Genomic DNA, 21,590 nt, shown 5'->3' on the forward strand with positions numbered 1-21,590 from the left:
ATATATATATATATATATATATATATATATATATATATATATATATATATATATATATATATATATATCACACAATGACATATTCATAAAATGGTATTTCGAAAATATAAAGTATTTATATTTTGAAAATTTATAATAGTATAATATAGTTATAAGGTTTATATATTCAAACCTAAATAGTGCTATATATTACTCTTTTAGGTTCTAAAATAAAATTATACGGTCTAGCATCCCATAATAAAGTAATAATATTATTACACATTTATTTTATTTCATTAAAGGAAAAAGAGTCAAATAGGCCCATAAACTTCACACCAAAAGCCAATTAGGCATCTGAACTTTTAAAAAGTGCAATTAAACCCTCAAACATGTCAAATTGAGGCAATAAAGCCCAAAAAACATGTAAATGACCTGTTATTACAGGTCATTTGTATCAGTCCGGCGATCGGCGACGACCAAGTCATCGTCGGTCGCCTTCCCCCGAAGAAGGCAACCAAATTTAGTCGCCTTCTCCAGCGACTCGCCGGATAAGGTGACCTTTTGGTTATTAGTGGTGATGTTTTTCGTCAAGTTTTGACCAATAACCTGTTGATTACCTGTAAAATTTGACTTATTTGACCAAAAATAACATGTGTGGGGGTTTAATTGGACCTTTTAAAAATTTAGGTGCCTAATTGACTTTTGGTGTAAAGTTTAGGGGCCTATTTGAACTTTTCCCTTCATGAAATGATTTATTCAAAATTTCATTTTCTGTAACATTATTATAGGCCTAGCTAATATATGCCATATTTCTTATATTATTTTCTTGATATTCTAAAGTTTATTTGACCCAATTAGATTAATTAAAAGTTAATTTTTGTTACTTTTGTCTCTTTCGTATATAATGACTTAACTGATACAATTTGTAGACTTAATTGTGAATTAATATATGTTAATTCTTATTTTATACCAAGAAAGATGTATTTAAAAGAAATTATAGACACATTGGGTCAAATTAAAAGAAACTGACAGGTGTAATTAAAATGATTTATAAATTGCCAAGCACCTTGTGCTCAAATGGCATGTATTGGCCTCCCTCAAATGAAAGGTCATGAGTTTGACACCGGTATAAATGAACAGATACTACAATGTAATAGCGTCAGTTGTATTAAAAAAAATGATTTATAAATTCATTTAATTATTCAATTAGTCCATATACTATTGTAAATGTTCAGTTTAGTTTATGTACTACTCCGTATTAAAAATAGAACAAGTAAGTAAATTTTTTAATGGTGTTAATTAAATTGTTAAATATTATGACGTTGCCAAATTACATGTCAGTTGATGTGGCTACCAAATCGCTAATTAATAATATATTAATATAAAATAAATTTGTTAGTATATATTCATAATTATTTTCTTAGAGTTCAAAAGTATAAAAAGTAAATCACTTCATACTACTAAACCACAAGCTCATTCACAAAATAAAAATACTTAAAATGTCACTAACAATAATTGAACCCACGATGCTAAAATAATACTCCGTAAAAACTTATTCTAATTTTAAATCCAATCTAATAACCTAACTTGTTTTTACTAGTGACATTGAAAGTATTTTTATATTAATATATTATTAATTAATTAATTAATTATTTATTTACCCGTCTCATCATCACCATTTAATCGGTCAAAGTACATATGAAGTTCCTATACTATAGTAGTTTGTTCAATTTAGTCCTTATACTTCAATTTTGTTAAATTTAACCCCTATACTTTAACATTTGGTTCAATTAAATCGCTGTATTTAAAAAAGTGATGTAATTAAAAGCAATAGTTAATATTGTTAATATGACCTTTAAGTTTTTAACCATGAATTAAGACATTTAATGACAAATCTTTTGTGACACTTCTTAATTTAGTTAGAAATAATACCATTTTTGTGACTAAAAAATAGTTTAACACTATTGTTTACTATAATTGTGATAACTCTTTTTTTGTCACAAATAGCATGGTAATTGTGACAATTAAGTATTTGTTACAAATAAGCGGTCATTATTACTATTGATATAGCAAAATACGGAACAGAATACTCGTATTAATATTCGGTAGAGTACAAGGTAGAATACTCTAAGCGAGACCGAGCTATGTGATAGTGGGTCAGAGGTTCCCGGTCTCTTTAGCTACTGTCCTTGAAGAAATAGCCAAAAGTCCTCTCTACCGTATTAAATGCGCCTTTTATAGTGGCTTCAGTAGGATTTCCGGTCTGGCGGCATGTAGGACGCGTGGCGGACATGCACCGGTCACTCTGTCGGTCCAACGCGCCCGCGGATAGGCACGCGGGTGCGGGTCCCTGGTTCGAAGCTCCGCAAAGGCCCTTACTGCAGCCCGGAGCGCAAGGATGCCTGGCCTGGTCAGATCGGGAGGAGGATTCGGAGGGTCTGGTTGACCCCTAACTGGGCACACAGCCCGGGAGGTCGGGATACGTAAACCGGGATTTTACCCCTATCAACTATAATGATAGTGCCGTAACATAAGTTGTCACTAAATGTATATGCATTTTGGCGGCATTATAATTATGATGTGAACGAGTGTAATTGTGACGAAATATAGTGTGGACACAAATTTTGGTACTTTTTGGTGACAAATAGTTGTTAGTCACTTTATTATATATATATGTGACAACTCTTTTCGTCAATAAAAATACAATTAGTTAGTATAATTAGAAATGGGATACGATTGTGAGAAAAAATGATTGTCATTTTTTTGTGATGAAATTGTTACAAATATTTAATTTGTGACGCTGTATAATTTCCTAACAAAAATTACTAAATTGTGACAATAATTTTGTTGAATTAAATTTTGTCACTAATGTTATGATAATTGTGACGAGTAATTATTTGTTATAATGACTTTATCACTATAATTAAATAGATGAATATTGTGTGAAGTTATGTTGTAATCAATGTTTGCCACTAAAATTGCATTGAAGTTGGTACCAAAGTATTTTGGTGTGAACAAGATATTAAATATTATGGTCAATTAAAATGCAACTAGTTAATGATTCTTAAGATAAATGTCATTGTGAAAATACATTTTGTAATCGCTCATTTATTAACTTTCTTTTTTTTTTTGTGAAATATAAGTTTATTATCATTTATGAAAGCTATCTAAGAAACAATTTCACAAGTCAAATTGTTTCAATTCATTCCAATACAAATGTTAAACAACTCATACTTATCACTAATTGACTTTAAGAAGAATATGACAACCAAATAACCAAAGAACTCTATGGTTAAGCGCGCTTGATTACAAGAAATTTATCAATTGGTATTAGAGTTGAGGTCACGAGTTCAAATTGATCCGAATGGGATGGGCATAGGTCGAGCCATGTCTAAAGTGTTATCACTAGATCATTTTTTTTGTAATGACATATTTGGTCACATAATGTAAATTTATTGTGACCCCTATTGTTATCACTCAAATAGTACTTTTAGGGTGTGTTTGGCGGAAAATGATTTCATTTCCAGTGTTTGGTTGCATTTTGGAAAACTGTCTTTGTGTGTTTGGTTCATTTTCCGGAAAATGAGGAGAAATGTATAATTATATATTTTTATAATTTTATTTAAAATATAAAAATAAATAAAAATATATAAACTAATAATATTTATTACATTATTAAATATAATAAATAGTATATAGCATATTTTCATCATCTTCTTCTCTGGTTGGGTTGAGATCAGCCGCCGAACTACCTTCCACCACCATCATCTTCAATATTCACCTTCCCTCCCTCAGATTAGCCGCCGAACCACCTTCCACCACCATCATGTTCAATATTCACCTTCCCTCCCTCAGCTACCCAAATCAACAACCGCAACAATGAACGAGGACAGTGACCGGCGAGTCCTTCTCCAGATCCGGCGAAGCAGCGATGAGGTGCGGCGGCGACAATCTCCTTTGTTCTTTTCACGATGACGGTGACCGGCGACTCCTCCAGATCCGGCGAAGCAGCGATGAGGTGCGGCGGCGACCATATCCTCTGTTCTTTTCACGATGACGGTGACCAGCGACTCCTTCTCCAGATCCGGCGAAATGAGGTGCGGCGGCGACCATCTCCTCTGTTCTTTTCTTCACGTGGACGAGAGGCGACATCCTGGACTGCTCGGCGGCCACATCCTGGACTGCTATGGTTTCGAAACCAGAACAGATCTGCTTGTTTTCGGCTGGAAACCAGCGCTGGTGTCTCAGTCAGGGCGATGGAGATGAAGGGTTGCGAGCAGGAAGGCAACTCCGAAGGCGAGGTCGGCTTGGCCTGGAGGAAGCGAAATCCGGAAAATGACTTCCTAAAAAGTGCATATTTCAGGAAGTCATTTTCCTGAAAAAAGTGCATATTTTCCATGGTCAACGGAAGTTGTTTTCCGTTAACCGCATTTTCCAAGTCTTCCCAAACAAAGAAAATCCGGAAATTATTTTCCGGGTTTCCAAACACACCCTTAGTGTAAGTAAACCTTATCACAAAGTCTTGAATAATTTTGACAACTTTCCAAAAGTTACGGAGGATATAGTGACAACATGTGACGATTTCAAAAATTGGTCATTAATCAAAATCGATAGTTTTTGTGACAACTTGTGTTGTCACTAAATGTGAAATTTATTGTAGTGAACTTAGTTAATGTGACACTTACACCATTTTTGCCACATCATAATATTTATATGCTAACGCATATATTATTTTATAAATATTTAAACTTAATTATTTTTACCACCAATATATTACGTTAATATATCCAAAAATAAATAATGATATTAATATAATATATTATTGGTAAAAATAATTAAGTTTAAAAATAATATTTATATAAATAATATATACATATGTGGCCATGTATATGTACTATACCATACTATCCATCTTCAGATGCAGTGAAAGAAGGGCTGACTTTTAAATTATTATGGACACAGGTATAAAATTTTAAAAGTTAAATAATTTATTTTAAAACACTATAAAAAATAGTATTTTAAAATAAGTTTTTATTTAAAATTATTTTTAATTTATAAAAAATAAGGTATAAATTTTAAAATGAACTCTATCAAATAAAATATTTAATTTACAAATTAAAGAAAATTAGAAATATGGAATAAAAAGTTAAAACACATAACATATAAATCATAGGCACCAGAAGCTAGAAGGTCACGTGTTTTTGAGTCCATTGTATATGATTTTTCTAGTATAATGTATCTTTCCTGTTTGGTTTGCAAGCTATTATATACCTAATTTATTAAGCATACATTTTAAAATCTTCTGTCTGGAATGATTTTAACAAGTTTGAGCTCAGAAAAGGTTTCAAAGCTTCAAGAGGCAAAAGTGCAAAACAGTCATTACACTGCTCCAGCAGGGCAAATCAAATTCAAACATTGCTATTAAGTCATGCCCTATCCTCTTACTTTAAATCCCAAAATTCAAAAACTCCACACTAAAATTTGCCTTTCAACTCAAACTTTATCCTACCAACTCAATTCAATATTAGGTAGATCTATTTTCAATCAACAAAAATAGTAAATACAAGTACACAAGAGAATCATACAATTTTATAATAATTGATAAATATACATTTATATACAACAACCAATATTATACTAATAATGGTACATTGTTTAGTTAAAAGATACTATGTACATTTCAGGTTTAACGCTGTTACCCCTTAGATCCTTACAATTTACTGAAGTTAAATTTGTGATTCCTCCTCGTGCAATTTTTACATGTACTTATTCAACTAGGATTTCTCTCAGGTTGCGATGTACATGGTGATTGTGTAAAGAGAATACAATGTAATTGCATATGAGTTAAAATTATTTTTAATCCCTTAATTACAATATACAAATTTAAAAGTCGAAAGACTATATTTAATTAAATTAATAATTAAAACATTAACTATTAATTGTCAAAAGTGTTATTAAAATTGAAGAATTAAATGTGATATTAACTCAATTGTATGATAACTTTATTGCAAGTTGATGCTTGAGAAATGACTTCTGCTCTATAAAGCTGTAAATCTGTAATTTTTTTTTTAAAAAAAAAGAAAACTATCATTATGATAAGGCTTGTTGGAATTGAATTGTATCATTCTGTGTCAGCACTAATATATTACATGTTTAATAATTCCATCATCATTATGAAGTCTTTGTGCATGTTCAGTACGTGAATCAAAATTTTCTTCTTTATCAGCACAAAATAAATCATTAAAATAAATATAATAAGTATACGTACTATATATAATTATTGAGCGATCATAAATTAGCTGATTTCATCAATTTGTAATGAAATTTTAAAGTATGTAATCAAATAGTGTCATAGCTGATTTTATCAAATTGTAATGAAATTTTAAAGTATCTAATCAAATAGTGTCATATTAAGAGGAATTTTTTTTGGAGGGATAGTAACGTTACTCTAATTTTAAATATAAAGTTTTGTTCCAAAATCATTCAAAAATTTTTTAAATATATTTTCTTTGAGATAATTAAAAAAAATTAAATGTCTTATTTATTTATTATTAGTTTTACAAAATTAATATTGTTGTATTTTTTTGTCAGGCCACGATGTATATTGAGCAGACTCTAACAGTAGGAGACAGTGAGACATCTATGAGTCCATATCATATTCAGACTAATCCATGCTCGCACTAGACCGATCCAATTAACAGACAAAATGCTGGCCAAATTAATTTTTATATAAGAGGAAGTTCAAACTCCCGACATCTCTTAATATTGTGCAATTAAATGAACTCATAAGCAACATTGTGATTTATTTATTAATTTTTCCGTTACAAAAAATGTGGAATCTAAAAAGTATATGCTATAAATGAAAAGGTTTATGAGATCTATGTATTTACGTAAACCATTCGAACTTTAATAATCCGACCGTTGAAATCGAAAGCGAAAACTTTCTCCGCTTTTTTGACTTTACTCAAGGCGCCGTCAACAAAGGACCGTTTGTAGGTTGCTAGTGCAATATTGACCGTCGGATCAGATATGATCTTGCGGTTAATATCAATCGACCGTTGCACATGAACAGTTGACAACCCGACACAGGATTTCAAATTTAAGCAAGAGGCATCTTCGTCTTCAAGATCTCCATCTCTTCAATTTTTTTCTAAGTATTCATTTCAATTCAATTTCTTCCGGAGAATAATAATGGTGAAAATGGAGGTTGATTCTCCGTCATCGTCGTCGTCTCCGGTGACCATTACTATCTCTACTTCAGGCGGTGCATGTCACGGCTTGACCAGTCCGGTTCGGCGACTCTCATTGTCGAACGCCAACCCTAATTCGCCGCTCGGCGGTAGGAGGGGGTCGTCGAGTGGAGGCAACCGCATCGCCGCCTCCGGCGGGAGATACGTTTCCATGTGTAAAGAGAGCACGGAGGAGTTCGTGGCTTACACGGTTCAGATTCCTCCGACTCCGGATAACCGGAACGTAGACGATTCCACGAACAGCTCTCTCGACGTCGGCAAAAGCTGCGGAAACCCTACCGACGGTTACATTAAGGACACAATTTTCACCGGCGGATTTAACTCGGTGACACGTGCGCACGTGAGGAGAAGCCTGGAAGTGGAGCCTCTGGAGATGAAATCGAAGACGGTGTGTGAACTGGACGGGTGTGACGAGAATGCCCCTGAGGCGCCGTGTGAATGCGGGTTCAGAATTTGCAGGGATTGTTACTTGGATTGTGTTGGGAATGGTGGGGGGTCTTGTCCTGGTTGCAAAGAGCTCTATAAAGGCATCAGTGATGATGAAAGTGATGAGCCTAAGTCTGAGGCGAAAGACATGGCCAATCCTTTGCCTTCAAGAAGAGGTGGAAGCAGAAGAGAGAAAAACTTTTCTCTCGTACAATCTTTCAAGAACACAAATCAAGATTTCGATCACAACAGATGGTTGTTTGAGACCAAGGGGACATATGGCTATGGAAATGCGTTGTGGCCTAGTGATGGGTATGAATTTGGGAAAGGAATTGACAGATCAACAAACCCTCCGGATTTCACTGACAGAAGGAACAGACCCTTGACCAGAAAAGTTGGGATTTCTGCAGCAATTATCAGCCCTTACAGGTAATAATTCCCTACAATTTCTTCTTTCTGTTGTTCATAGTCTTTTACTTTGATCTCATTGCACTTTTTCTGTTTGCTTTTAGTCTCTCTGCAATTAGTATTTTCTGTAATTTCTCTGCAATTTTTGTTCTTCTAGAGTTCTAGTTTTTTTTTTTTTTTTTTTTTTTTTTTTTTTGAGAATTTCTAGAGTTCTAGTTGTGCATCACAATATCTCATTATTTTTGTTCGAGTTAATACTAGTTAGGGTCCTCCGATAGCCTGAGTATAGTGCCATCACCACCTTTAGTCCTAAACTTTTAATTTAACCACTTTCAAATTTAACCTGTTATGGTCATTCCGTTAGTTTAAGTAAGAGCAAAGTTAGGACCTAAGCTGGTTAAAAATTTGAAAGTTAAAGGACAATTAGTGATTGAATTGAAAGTTTATGACTAAATGTGAAGTACCACTTATACTTGGAGGAGTCCAGCTGGTATCAACTCATTTTTTATTTGTGCAATGATTTCATAAACTTTCTTACTGCACAAGAATTTCAAGTTTGATTTTCAACCTGGGAACTCTAAAACTGATGTTTGCATATATGAATACTTAGGTTGCTTATGGTTCTTCGTCTTGCTGCTCTTGGCTGCTTCCTGACGTGGAGGATCTGCCATCCCAATCGGGAGGCAATGTGGTTGTGGATGATGTCTGTAGTTTGTGAGATATGGTTCGCATTTTCTTGGCTTCTTGATCAGTTACCCAAGCTTTGCCCAGTTAAAAGAATCACTGACCTTGCTGTTCTTAAAGAAAGATTTGAAGGCTCAGGTCCAAACCTTAGGAACCCCAAAGGGCTATCTGATCTGCCAGGGATTGACATTTTTGTATCAACTGCTGATGCAGAGAAGGAGCCACCCCTTGTGACTGCAAACACCATTCTTTCCATCCTGGCCGTTGATTATCCTGTGGAGAAGGTGGCATGCTATCTCTCAGATGATGGAGGTTCTCTGGTGACATTTGAGGCTCTTGCTGAAGCTGCAAGCTTTGCAAGAGTGTGGGTTCCATTTTGCAAAAAGCACAAGATAGAACCTAGAAATCCTGAGGCTTATTTCGCCCAGAAGCGTGATCCACTTAAGAACAAAGTGAGAATTGACTTTGTTAGAGACAGAAGAAGGGTGAAGAGAGAATATGATGAATTCAAGGTAAGGATAAATGGGTTGCCAGAATCAATAAGGAGAAGATCAGATGCTTACAATGCCCAACAGGAGCTGAGGGCTAAGAAGAAACAGTTTGAACTCAGAGAAAATTTATCTGAACCTATCAAGGTTCCAAGGGCTACTTGGATGTCTGATGGAACTCATTGGCATGGCACTTGGTCATCAGGGGAGGAAGGTCACTCAAGAGGTGATCATGAAGGAATTATACAGGTAATCATCTTCTTTTCATTTTTACATTTTNTTTTTTTTTTTTTTTTTTTTTTTTTTTTTTTTTTTTTTTTTGAGAATTTCTAGAGTTCTAGTTGTGCATCACAATATCTCATTATTTTTGTTCGAGTTAATACTAGTTAGGGTCCTCCGATAGCCTGAGTATAGTGCCATCACCACCTTTAGTCCTAAACTTTTAATTTAACCACTTTCAAATTTAACCTGTTATGGTCATTCCGTTAGTTTAAGTAAGAGCAAAGTTAGGACCTAAGCTGGTTAAAAATTTGAAAGTTAAAGGACAATTAGTGATTGAATTGAAAGTTTATGACTAAATGTGAAGTACCACTTATACTTGGAGGAGTCCAGCTGGTATCAACTCATTTTTTATTTGTGCAATGATTTCATAAACTTTCTTACTGCACAAGAATTTCAAGTTTGATTTTCAACCTGGGAACTCTAAAACTGATGTTTGCATATATGAATACTTAGGTTGCTTATGGTTCTTCGTCTTGCTGCTCTTGGCTGCTTCCTGACGTGGAGGATCTGCCATCCCAATCGGGAGGCAATGTGGTTGTGGATGATGTCTGTAGTTTGTGAGATATGGTTCGCATTTTCTTGGCTTCTTGATCAGTTACCCAAGCTTTGCCCAGTTAAAAGAATCACTGACCTTGCTGTTCTTAAAGAAAGATTTGAAGGCTCAGGTCCAAACCTTAGGAACCCCAAAGGGCTATCTGATCTGCCAGGGATTGACATTTTTGTATCAACTGCTGATGCAGAGAAGGAGCCACCCCTTGTGACTGCAAACACCATTCTTTCCATCCTGGCCGTTGATTATCCTGTGGAGAAGGTGGCATGCTATCTCTCAGATGATGGAGGTTCTCTGGTGACATTTGAGGCTCTTGCTGAAGCTGCAAGCTTTGCAAGAGTGTGGGTTCCATTTTGCAAAAAGCACAAGATAGAACCTAGAAATCCTGAGGCTTATTTCGCCCAGAAGCGTGATCCACTTAAGAACAAAGTGAGAATTGACTTTGTTAGAGACAGAAGAAGGGTGAAGAGAGAATATGATGAATTCAAGGTAAGGATAAATGGGTTGCCAGAATCAATAAGGAGAAGATCAGATGCTTACAATGCCCAACAGGAGCTGAGGGCTAAGAAGAAACAGTTTGAACTCAGAGAAAATTTATCTGAACCTATCAAGGTTCCAAGGGCTACTTGGATGTCTGATGGAACTCATTGGCATGGCACTTGGTCATCAGGGGAGGAAGGTCACTCAAGAGGTGATCATGAAGGAATTATACAGGTAATCATCTTCTTTTCATTTTTACATTTTTGAAGTTTCTGTTGAACTATTTTGCCATTGTACTAATTTCTATCCTCTTATTGTATGTTCAGATTATGTTGGTTCCACCAAATTCAGAACCTCTTTTTGGCAATGAAGTAGATGAAAAGAACTTGATTTCCACAACGGATGTCGATATAAGATTGCCAATGTTGGTTTACGTTTCACGTGAGAAGAGGCCTGGTTTTGATCACAACAAGAAAGCTGGAGCTATGAATGCCTTAGTCCGTGCCAGCGCGATTATGTCAAATGGTGCATTCATTCTTAATCTTGATTGTGATCATTACATATACAACTCATTAGCTTTGAGGGAAGGGATGTGCTTTATGCTCGACAAAGGAGGAGACAGGATCTGCTATGTTCAATTCCCTCAGAGGTTCGAGGGCATTGATCCAAACGATAGGTACGCAAACCACAACACAGTTTTCTTTGATGTGAGCATGAGAGCACTTGATGGGTTGCAAGGTCCTATGTATGTTGGCACGGGCTGTATCTTTCGAAGAATTGCACTATACGGGTTCAGTCCACCCCGAGCGACTGAACACCATGGATGGTGTGGTAGGAGGAAGACAAGGAAGGTTCTGAGGAAACCCAACATGCCAAATGGCCAAGAGGATGATGAGGAAATGGTTTTACCAACCATTGGTGCTCACAATGATGATGAAGACTTAACCAGGGTTTTGCTTCCAAAGCAATTCGGTAACTCAGTGCCTCTTGTTGACTCAATTGCTGTTGCTGAATTTGGTGGTAGGCTGCTCCATGAGTTGCGAGGCAAAGGCTGTCTAGGCCGGCCTGCTGGCTCTCTAGCTGTACAACGCGAGCCATTAGATGCCTCGGCACTTGCAGAGGCAGTGAGTGTGATAAGCTGCTACTATGAGGATAAAACTGAGTGGGGAAGAAGAGTAGGATGGATATATGGTTCTATCACAGAAGACGTTGTGACAGGTTACCGGATGCACAATAGAGGGTGGAGATCAATCTACTGTGTCACAAAAAGGGATGCCTTTAGAGGAACAGCTCCAATCAACTTGACAGATAGGCTGATTCAAGTCCTAAGATGGGCAACTGGTTCTGTTGAGATCTTCTTCTCCAGGAACAATGCCCTATTTGCTAGTCCAAGGATGAAGTTTCTACAGAGAGTAGCTTATTTCAATGTTGGGATGTACCCCTTCACTTCCATCTTCCTCCTGGTCTACTGCTTTCTCCCAGCACTTTCCCTCTTCTCTGGGAAGTTCATTGTTGAGTCCCTCAACATCACATTCTTAGTGTTCCTATTGTCAATAACTCTCACCCTATGCCTCCTGGCAATCCTGGAGATCAAATGGTCAGGAATCACTCTGGAAGACTGGTGGAGGAATGAGCAGTTTTGGTTGATAGGTGGGACCAGTGCACACCCTGCAGCAGTCATACAAGGGCTGCTGAAGGTGATAGCAGGAGTGGACATAAACTTCACACTGACATCAAAATCAGCAGCCCCCGACGACGGGGAGGACGAATTCGCTGAGCTTTACGAGTTCAGGTGGACGGTGCTGATGATCCCTCCCATCACAATCATCTTGCTCAACTGTGTGGCTATAGCGGTGGCGGTTTTCAGGACGGTGTACAGCCCATTCCCACAGTGGAGTAAGCTGCTTGGAGGGGTGTTCTTCAGCTTCTGGGTGCTGTCTCATCTCTACCCTTTCTCAAAGGGGTTGATGGGGAGAAAGGGGAAGGTCCCCACCATAGTGTTCCTCTGGGCTGCACTCATATGCATCATCATTTCATTGCTTGCACTGTACATATACCCTCCCAATGGTCACCAAGATTACAACATGACCTTCCAGTTCCCTTAATTTGCTGCTCTGCTGCTAATACCATATGAAGTTTCTCAACTTCAACCTATGTTGTTTTTCCTATTGCATAGAATGAATGTGTGTATTTTTTTTATGTACTACTCTACTGCCCCTTGTAATGAATATTAATAATATGTTGTGACTGGAATACAAATTTGCAGGTTTCTTTGTAAGAAACATCTTCATCCTCATCCTCATCTTCTTAAGCTTATTTTGGTACAATGCTTGCTGCTACAATTAGCTAGCTGGAAAGTTAAATTTAGAGAGACATGAAAGATGACATTTAGCACTGCTGCATCACGATATGTTAGCGTAATGCTACATTAATATTTAAAAAGTTTTAATAAAATTAAAATTGCCAGAATAATGATTAAGAGTGTGTATAGGACTTAGGAGACTAGTTGGAAAGGGTGATCTCAAAAATTCAAGAAAATGGGTAAAAGAGATCACCACTCTAATCTTGTTACTGTGTTAATAACTTGGATTTTATTATTCTGCTAAACAAACCAAAATAAGAATCTATCATAAATTTTAGGAGTGTATTTTGATCAAAATACATTATTTTAAATGTTTAAATTAACATTAATGAAATTTTAAAAGAGTGATATTTGATTCATACTTTTAAATACAGAATAATTTTTAAAAATTGACTAGTGATGGGTTATAGGCTGGAGCCTAATAGCCCAAATGATAAGTCCAGGGGAACAAGCTTGAAAGATCAAGTGTATTGAATTGCCCGACTAACCAAAGGTGGTGGGGAGGATTAAGCTACAACTATGGCCACTTGTATTGAGTTGGATGCAACGATGGATGATCTACGCTTACCTAGCTAACAAGATAGTTTGTTGTGCCGCCTGGCTAGACTACATCATTCACTTACCAATTGCTTTCTCCCTCGAGTAGAGCCGGCTAACGTTAAACTCACTTGACACAAGTCATCATAGCACTAGTAGTCCTTGCATTCATTATTGTATCGTCATGGATTCACGGGTTGATCAGACTATTTTTCTCATTGTGCAATTGACCTATCACCTTTGGCTTACACAAGGAATACATTTTCATCCCTTATTCTCTTATCTCATAGTATAACTCTAGGTCCCAACCTTAGTCTAATTTATGCTATCACGTGGTATTCGATAAAGTAAATTTGTATTAAAAAAATCATTGACTTTTATATATTCTTTCATATTAAGACTTCTGAATTTTTTTATTTTTATTTTTTAAATCTCAACTATAGGTAAATGAAATCCATCACAGTATCACGCAAACATCATATTTCTAAATTTTCTCCTAACCAACTATACAGGCTAAGTGAAAATTTAGATTTTTTAAATTTATAATACATTAGTTTTGTAACAATTAAATTTGATTCTTTTTTCAATTGCAAATTGCAATACATAAATTTATTTAAGACCTATAATAACATCAATATAAGTCAATGAAAATTTGTAAGATGTAGCAATTTAGAATTTTAATAGCGTTTTTAATTTTTATAATAAAAAATTTATAAGTTATTAAATTATTAGTCATATAAGATTTTTATAAACACTTACAAAATCTCTATAAAATTGTATCAAAATCTTTAACAAAATACACCCTTACAGGGCGTTTGGTTGGAATGAGGGAGTATATTAAAGTAAGAATTCAATTACATTGTTTGATAGGGAGAAATTGAATTATTGGGGATGTGAAGGAAAAAAGTGACTCAAAGACTAAAATGTCATTCAAAAAGGTTGTTTTCATATCTTTTCCTTTCCATGCTATGTTGAATTGGAATTCATAGGGAGGATGGGAGGAGGAATGAATTCCAATTCAACAAGTAAAGGGAATTACAATTCCGTGTAATTATAATTCTCTTCAACCAAACACGGTAATTTGAGAGCTCAAAGAATTGTATTGTAATTGTATTTCAATTATACACAACCAAACACCCCATTAAATCTCAATGGTCTCTCTCAAGTGTAAGTGTGTAACTACAAAAAAAAAAAAAAAAAAAAAAAAAAAAAAAAGAGGAAGAAAAAGAAAAAGTATTTTTTAAAAATAGTAATCCAAAATTATGTACGTTTTGTCATTGTCGTGGGGGTGTCTTTGGATTCTCATCCCCAACACCGCTGGCACTGGCCGGCACCGCATCGTATTCTTACAGCCATGTTTTAGTAGGCATACCACTACGTGGTACCATTTTATTGGACTATGAGAGATAGAACACCCAAAATATCCATTTCTTTTTCTTCTTTTTTTTTTTTCTTACAAAAAAAATCCATTTCTAGTTTGGTGGCGATTGATGTGATGTGAAATTACAACCTGGCATTGCCAATCCTCATCAAAACACTAACATTTTATATTAAACCAAAATGTTGCTTCTAAAACTCCTTCTCATTCTTATAATTGCCTTTCTATGGTGCACCACACCACATGCCACCCCACTTTCCTATTTTTTTTTTTCTCCCTTCTTATTTTTATTTTTATTTATTTTTTAATACATTAGGGGTGTGTTTGGTTGATGGGTTTGGTACAAAGTATGGATATCAAAGTAATTGTTATTGTTTGGTTGGCAAGTTTCCAGAATACTACTATGAGTTTGGAATACCTTATTAATTGAAAAACTCATACCCTTATTAAATAAGAATTTCATTTCCCTTCATCCTTTCTTGCCTAACTATTAATAATCATCCACATTCCACTCTACCACCAAACATGCAAAATATTTTCACCAAAACCCATTACTCTTACCAAGTATTTGATACCCATACCGATTCTGATTCTCATGTGCGAACCAAACACACCCATACCGATTCTAATTCTTATGTGCGAACCAAACACATCCTAGGTTTCTTAATTATGTCCAAAGACGGGAATCACCCAATCAATCTTCAGTTTTCATCACTACTTGTACCCTACACAAAGAGTCTTCATCACCTCTGATTAATGTTTTGGAATATCGGTCTTTCAATGACCCTATATGTCTTCGGTGAGAATCAAACCTCTATCATGCCGCTTAACTATTGAGTTTATATTTTATTTTCTTTCCACTCTGCAGACACAAACACATGCTCTCATCCTCTCCCATCACCACAGCTCAACCCTCTTCATTGCTTCATTTGTACACCTCTCATGTTGCACGCCTAATCTATCCTCATCCACATAAATGGGTATTCTTAAGATGTGGATGAAATATTTTAGGTCTATGATATGTACCACATTCGACAATGTAACATGTGAAAATTCAAGGATATTAGGTGTACCACACTCATAGCATCTCCAAGAGGCATAATTTTTGAAGAGTTTCTGGATGTGTAATTAGGAAAAAAAAGATTATGCCTCTTCAAAAAAGAAAAGAAGAAATATGCATGTTAACACACCCAGCAAACGCGTGTAATGCACACGGCTGATTGGGCGCCTCAGTGCTACTCACGCGATTGGGCAGCTGCTTCTTTGTTTTGGTTGGGTCCACATCAAAGATTAAAAACAAGTGCCTTGCAGGAAGCTCTCACCCCTTCTCTCTTCCACTTCGGTCCATTTTTTCTCAAAAATTGAGCAAAAACCACTATTCTCTCTTCCACTCTAGTCAATTTTTTCTCAAAAACTGAGCAAAAATCACTATTCTCTCTTCTACTTCAGTCAATTTCTTTTCAAAAACTGAGCAAAAATCACTATTAGTTCTTCTCACGGACTAATTTAATTTTTGTGGGGTAATTAAAGTTTGATTTAGTATAAAAAACATATCAGTGAACTAGGTACACATATACACACTAGTCCAAACCAACACTCATAAGTCTGAGTTCATATCAGTCTCTTTTCTAGTGTCAATTTATGACCAGTATATTTGAAGAATAAATTTGGCGAGGTCTTATTCATGGGTTGGAGTCCACTATGCACTCACACTCACATAGTGTCGGCATTCTATACACTACTACTGGACAACATTACAACAATCAATCAATCAAAAACTCAGACATGAAAAACAGGGGGACCGTTTTAAAGTTTTAAATTGAATTTGTCATCTTTTATTTCACAGGAAACAATGAAATAGAATACAAATAACAAATCCCCTCCCAACCCTCCAAATGATCATTACAATGGCGATTATGTTAATATAAGAGAAGTTTCTTCAAATGTAAAAATAATTTTAAAAAACAAAAACAAAATGAAGATAAAAAAAATAATAATAATAATGAAACCATATAGAAAAAAGAAGTTAATTTACCGGCGAGAAATTCAGGTAGAATGTCCGTACAGGTCGTAGGGTGACCAGAGAGAGTCAAGCGGGCAGGGTTTGTTAGAGTCGAGTCGGAGCCAGGGCTTGCCGCTGCCGCTCCAGTGCAAAAGGCTCACCGGACCAGGGTGGAGGTCGCGGCAGCTTCCTCTAACATTGTCGCCGCCTAAGCCGTGCTGGTTCCACCGGTGTTCAATTGGGGCTAGGTCTCCGGCGAAGACTAATAGGAAAGGCGGCAGTGAGCCTAGCTCGTAGATGCGATTCGTCTTCTGGATCTCCATCCACCTCTCGATCCGTTTCGTATATCCGAATCGCCTCCATTTGCCTAGATCTATGACCATAACGCCGGTGTTGAAGTAGCAGGGATTCCGTCCCTTGAAGGTACCGGAAAATCTCCGGTCCGACCAGAAATTGCGGGTGAAGTAGTTGGTGAAGTTGGCCTCGCAGTATTCTGGAGCTCCTATGGTCTTCGTCCCCAAGCTGGTCCTCCAAAGCTTGGAAATATCATCGACCACGACGAGATCGGAGTCCAGGTATATGACTCTGCCGACGCAAGGCTCCAGAATATCGGCCAAGTAATTCCGAGCATAGTTGAGCGGCTGCTCCAGTGCTTGCCGGACGGATGTGGAGATCCGGCTCCGTACACGCTCCGGATCGAAATAATAAACCTTCAACTTCAATTGCGGAAAAGTGGAGCGGACTAGGGTTTCGAGATTGGCGTGTGAGACCAGGAAATGGAAGAACACACTGTCCGGACACCTGGAATGCTGAAGAATCGAATGAACGGCCGCGATTGAGCCTCTGAGATACTCCACATCCAGAGTAATCGCAACGTGAACGAGAGACGGATCGCAAACGCCGGTTTCCCCCAATGCGGAACCGCATTCGCCGCCACTCCGAAACAGAGGCGCTTTCCGAAACGAAAACTGATCGAGAACACCGCTGGAATTATGGAACCGGAGATAGGAATCGAAGTTAGACGATCTGATGGCTTCTGCCGGCGGGAAGGACTGCAGCGACGGCGAGAGCACAATTGTGACCACAACAGCAGAAACAAACCACGAGAATCTCATCATCCAGAGCATCGTTCTAACAAGGAAACCCCCGGTTCTCCTCTTCCTCTTCTTGGATTTGAAATCGAGACGCCCCGCTACGCTCGAAGAATAATCTGAAGTGAAGATTAAGGCTAGGGTTCCTTTAAGGTCAGCCAGAGTGTACAGAATAGAAATACAAACTGTCAAGTGTAAAATTAAATCAATGGTTGCAGGAAGATTGTATATATGCTTTCCTTTATCTTCTCTCCTTTTCCTCTTTCACTACTCGAATGCCGTGGGAACGAAGCGAAGTTTGATAGAAAGGGAAGAATCCATTGAAGCCGAATAGGAAAGGCTGGCCGCACTGCACTGCACTGCACCGCACCGCCGTGGTTGCAGTCGTCTCTGTCTTCTCTCTCAAGCAAGAAGACAGTTCGGAGAGAGAAGAAGAAGAAATAGGAAGTGGAAGTAGAATTGTAGAGGGTTCATTTTTTACCATATGTATTTTAGCCTTTTACGAGATGTTTGGTTTCTACCCATCTAATGCTGCGGCGGATTTACTTAATTTTCATCATCGTTTCTAAATTTTAAATTTATTATAACCACCGTAACTGGTGTACGTAATTTCGTGAGATACTAGAAATTCAAGTCCTTTAAGTCTTTAACTCATAAAGTGAAACTAAAACTTTTTTCTTTCTTTCTTTTTTTTTTTTTTTTTTTTTTTTNTTTTTTTTTTTTTTTTTTTTTTTTTAATTTATCATTGCAATGATTATAATGTTACGTGTTTGACATTCATTAGAACTAATTTTTTGTTACATTTCTATAAATTCCATACCCTACCATTTATTTAAAAAGCAAGAATGATTATACTCTGTATTAAGCAAGGTCTAACATAACACGTTACAAATAAAGGAAGAAGGTAGAAAAATCATTCTTTGCAATCAATCAAAGAGACGGACTCCCGAGTTAACAAATTGACAGATTACTAAAATATGGTAACATATATTTAATATCAAGAAGAATAAGATCAAAAGAAGATGATCTAATTCAACTGTCTTGCTAAGACATTGGACCACTTCGAGAACATAGACTCCACTTGCACATTTTCTAAACACTAAAACACATATTCTACTTCTCTGGGTGTGAAAAAAAAACATTATATTTTGAACCAAACTCTTAATTGCAATGAAACTTCCATGTCATCCCTCAAGACCCAATCGAAACTCACTCTTCGTTTTCTCGAATCAACGATTGCATCCGGCCACATTTAGTTTTAGCCACCTTGTAGGGGATTTATCCCACTTCTCAGCGAACCTAGTTATGGGTTAGCCATCTTGATTAACACCACCATATACCTCCCTCTCCAATTGCAAAGATGAGTTCTAGCTCTCTCTAACGCATTCCTTGCTAAGGAAGCTTGATTATGTCATATTTGTCGTTTATTGCCAGCCAAATATATAACAACAAATCATTGAGAGAAGATTTCTTTGGTTACTTCTGAGACTTTGCACGTTTAAACCCACCCAATCTACAAAAATATGATTATTGTCCACACTCATTTGAGCATCAAAGTATGACTGGTATTCTCCAGCAAAATCATAAAGAACCAATGCATGGGAAATGATATTGTCATCACGAAGGAAGGTTGACATAATATTGGGCAATCCACTTTCTTCATACGAAAGAGGTCGGTAGTGGTGAGACAAAAAAAAAACAAGCTTGCCACATAAACATTTTGGCCTTAGGGGGTTGATTTACGCTTTTTGTGCGGTTCTCATCAAAAGAATTGTTTTGGGGTTATCCCCGAGTGTTATCGTTCTCTCAAGGAGGTCAAGTATGAAGTATTGCTTAGCTCTTAGTCAAGGGAATGCCTTGTGAATCCCTCATTCGCCATATCACGAACAAACAACGAATACAAGAATTGTTGTTGTAGTTTGAACAAAATAAAGAACCAATTGAATGAAATCAAATAAAGAAAGCTAGGGAATGAATTGTGTGCAATCATGATGCATCATTGTGTATCTTTTTAATAGGAGAATTGGTTTGTGTGGTTGGTTATTCTCGGGTGGCTTGCTACTACCGTTCACCCTTTGGTTTACTAGGAACTCTCTAGCTTTGGAGTGCTTTTAGACAACCAATAGGCATAGAGGCATTTTCACAAACACTTTGCCTACATCACCTTGCCTATTCATACTTCTCAAGTCTAAAATAGGAAATAGCTACATCAAACCTAGCAGCATCTTGCATAGCTTTGATGCCTTAGATTATTCAAAGAGTGGCCAAGCTCAAGGAAAACACATACAAATCATCAATCATGAACAAGAACAATTGATCCAATCCACACAATCCAATCTTCAAATTAGGAACTAGGAATCAACACTTAGCATCATGAAATTCCACAACTCAATCCCTAATAGAAAATTACCTACTCATAATTCACAAAATGTAAAACCTAATTGCATGAATTAGAAATAGAAATTGAAATCAAATAGGTAAACAAGGTCAAAATAGAGATAGAGATTTACCTAAACAAAAGCAATAGAATTCCAAATCCAAACTTGAATGTAGATCTTCTCCAACAAGATTGCAAGGAAATGTAAATGTTTCTCTTTCTACAATCTAAATGTGAGTAAATTGCCCTTGGACAATTTACAATCTATAGAAAAGTTAAGTAAATTGTAAAACTAAAAAGAACCTTTCCAAATATCTATTCTAATGCGTTAAATAACCTCCCTCAATTGCCCTTGGACAAATTAGCCACGCCATGACCCATCCGCGCCTAGTCCACGCGTGGATTGGCGTGGAAAACATCATTTAACCGGCCTCTCTCCTTCTCCATGCGTGGAATATTGGCGTGGATGTTGATGAACATTTTCACGCCATGTCCACGCGTGGAAGTGTGTCTGCATTTCCTTCGGCCTCTTCTCCTTTGTTTGCTTCACTTCGACAAGTTTACATGCTTTCCTTTCAAGCCTCAAAAACCTATAAAAACATCTAAAGTGTGCCAAGAGTGAAGCTTTGTAATTGATTAACATATTAGAGCATAAAACACCAAGATTAGCCACAAAAGGATATCAAATAAGTGCAATTGCACCCCTTAGTTAGACCCTTTTCCAAACTTCACCCATGTGACCTGTTGAACTACCCATGCGGGATGTTGGATGTTATATCTAGCTTCTACTCTTCATTGCAATTAGGAAGTGACTTGATGTATTGATTTAAATTATTGTTGGAAGCGGACTTTGTGTGGACTCTTATAATGACGGCTCGCATTATATGGAAGGTCTAGGATAGCTCACTCCACTTGCAATTCTAACCTTGTGATGAGAGGTAGTAGAGCTCAAAAGAAGATGTTGACTCTAAGTATTCGATGAAATGTCTCAAGTAGTCAGATTGCTACAAGAGTGAGGTTCTACTACTTGATAGGTCAAATAGACCACGATAGTGGCTTGACAATGGAAATATCTTCCAAGAATATATCATGATCCAATGCATTACACTACTTCTTATACTTAGGTCCATTTTATTGCATCCAATCAAGGAACACCTAGTCTAGTCCCCTCCATTCACTTACTTACTTCTTTACAATTACTTTTTGCTTTACTTTCACTTGTTACTTTAATAATACACCTAACTTTCTACCGCTCTTATGCACTTGTGCATTGTCCAATTCTCATTCGCATCCTTA

The 21,590-nt window shown here is 36.6% G+C and overlaps 2 protein-coding genes across 2 annotated transcripts; one reads left to right on the forward strand and one right to left on the reverse strand.

The window, feature by feature from the left end:
* Positions 1–7,108: 7,108 nt before the first annotated feature.
* LOC116025305 (cellulose synthase-like protein D5) lies at positions 7,109–12,841 on the forward strand. Its single transcript, XM_031266502.1, has 3 exons — positions 7,109–8,084; positions 8,674–9,484; positions 10,874–12,841. The coding sequence occupies exons 1-3, from the start codon at positions 7,171–7,173 to the stop codon at positions 12,650–12,652; spliced, it is 3,504 nt and encodes a 1,167-aa protein (XP_031122362.1). The 5' UTR covers positions 7,109–7,170; the 3' UTR covers positions 12,653–12,841.
* Positions 12,842–16,628: 3,787 nt separating this feature from the next.
* Positions 16,629–18,475, reverse strand: LOC116025674 (probable galacturonosyltransferase-like 7). Its single transcript, XM_031266998.1, has one exon. It carries the CDS (start codon positions 17,951–17,953, stop codon positions 16,871–16,873), a length of 1,083 nt encoding a protein of 360 aa, XP_031122858.1. The 5' UTR covers positions 17,954–18,475; the 3' UTR covers positions 16,629–16,870.
* Positions 18,476–21,590: the final 3,115 nt, after the last annotated feature.

The sequence above is a fragment of the Ipomoea triloba genome, chromosome 7 (genome assembly GCF_003576645.1).
Source record: "Ipomoea triloba cultivar NCNSP0323 chromosome 7, ASM357664v1".
Classification (NCBI taxonomy): Eukaryota; Viridiplantae; Streptophyta; class Magnoliopsida; order Solanales; family Convolvulaceae; genus Ipomoea; species Ipomoea triloba.

Excerpts from the sequence above, each read along its gene's own strand:
- LOC116025674 (XM_031266998.1), bottom strand. The coding sequence starts at position 17,953 with ATGCTCTGGATGATGAGATTCTCGTGGTTTGTTTCTGCTGTTGTGGTC.
- LOC116025305 (XM_031266502.1), top strand. The coding sequence starts at position 7,171 with ATGGTGAAAATGGAGGTTGATTCTCCGTCATCGTCGTCGTCTCCGGTG. Across the intron at positions 8,085-8,673 it reads GCAATTATCAGCCCTTACAG|GTTGCTTATGGTTCTTCGTC; the intron begins GTAATAATTCCC and ends ATGAATACTTAG. Across the intron at positions 9,485-10,873 it reads ATCATGAAGGAATTATACAG|ATTATGTTGGTTCCACCAAA; the intron begins GTAATCATCTTC and ends TTGTATGTTCAG.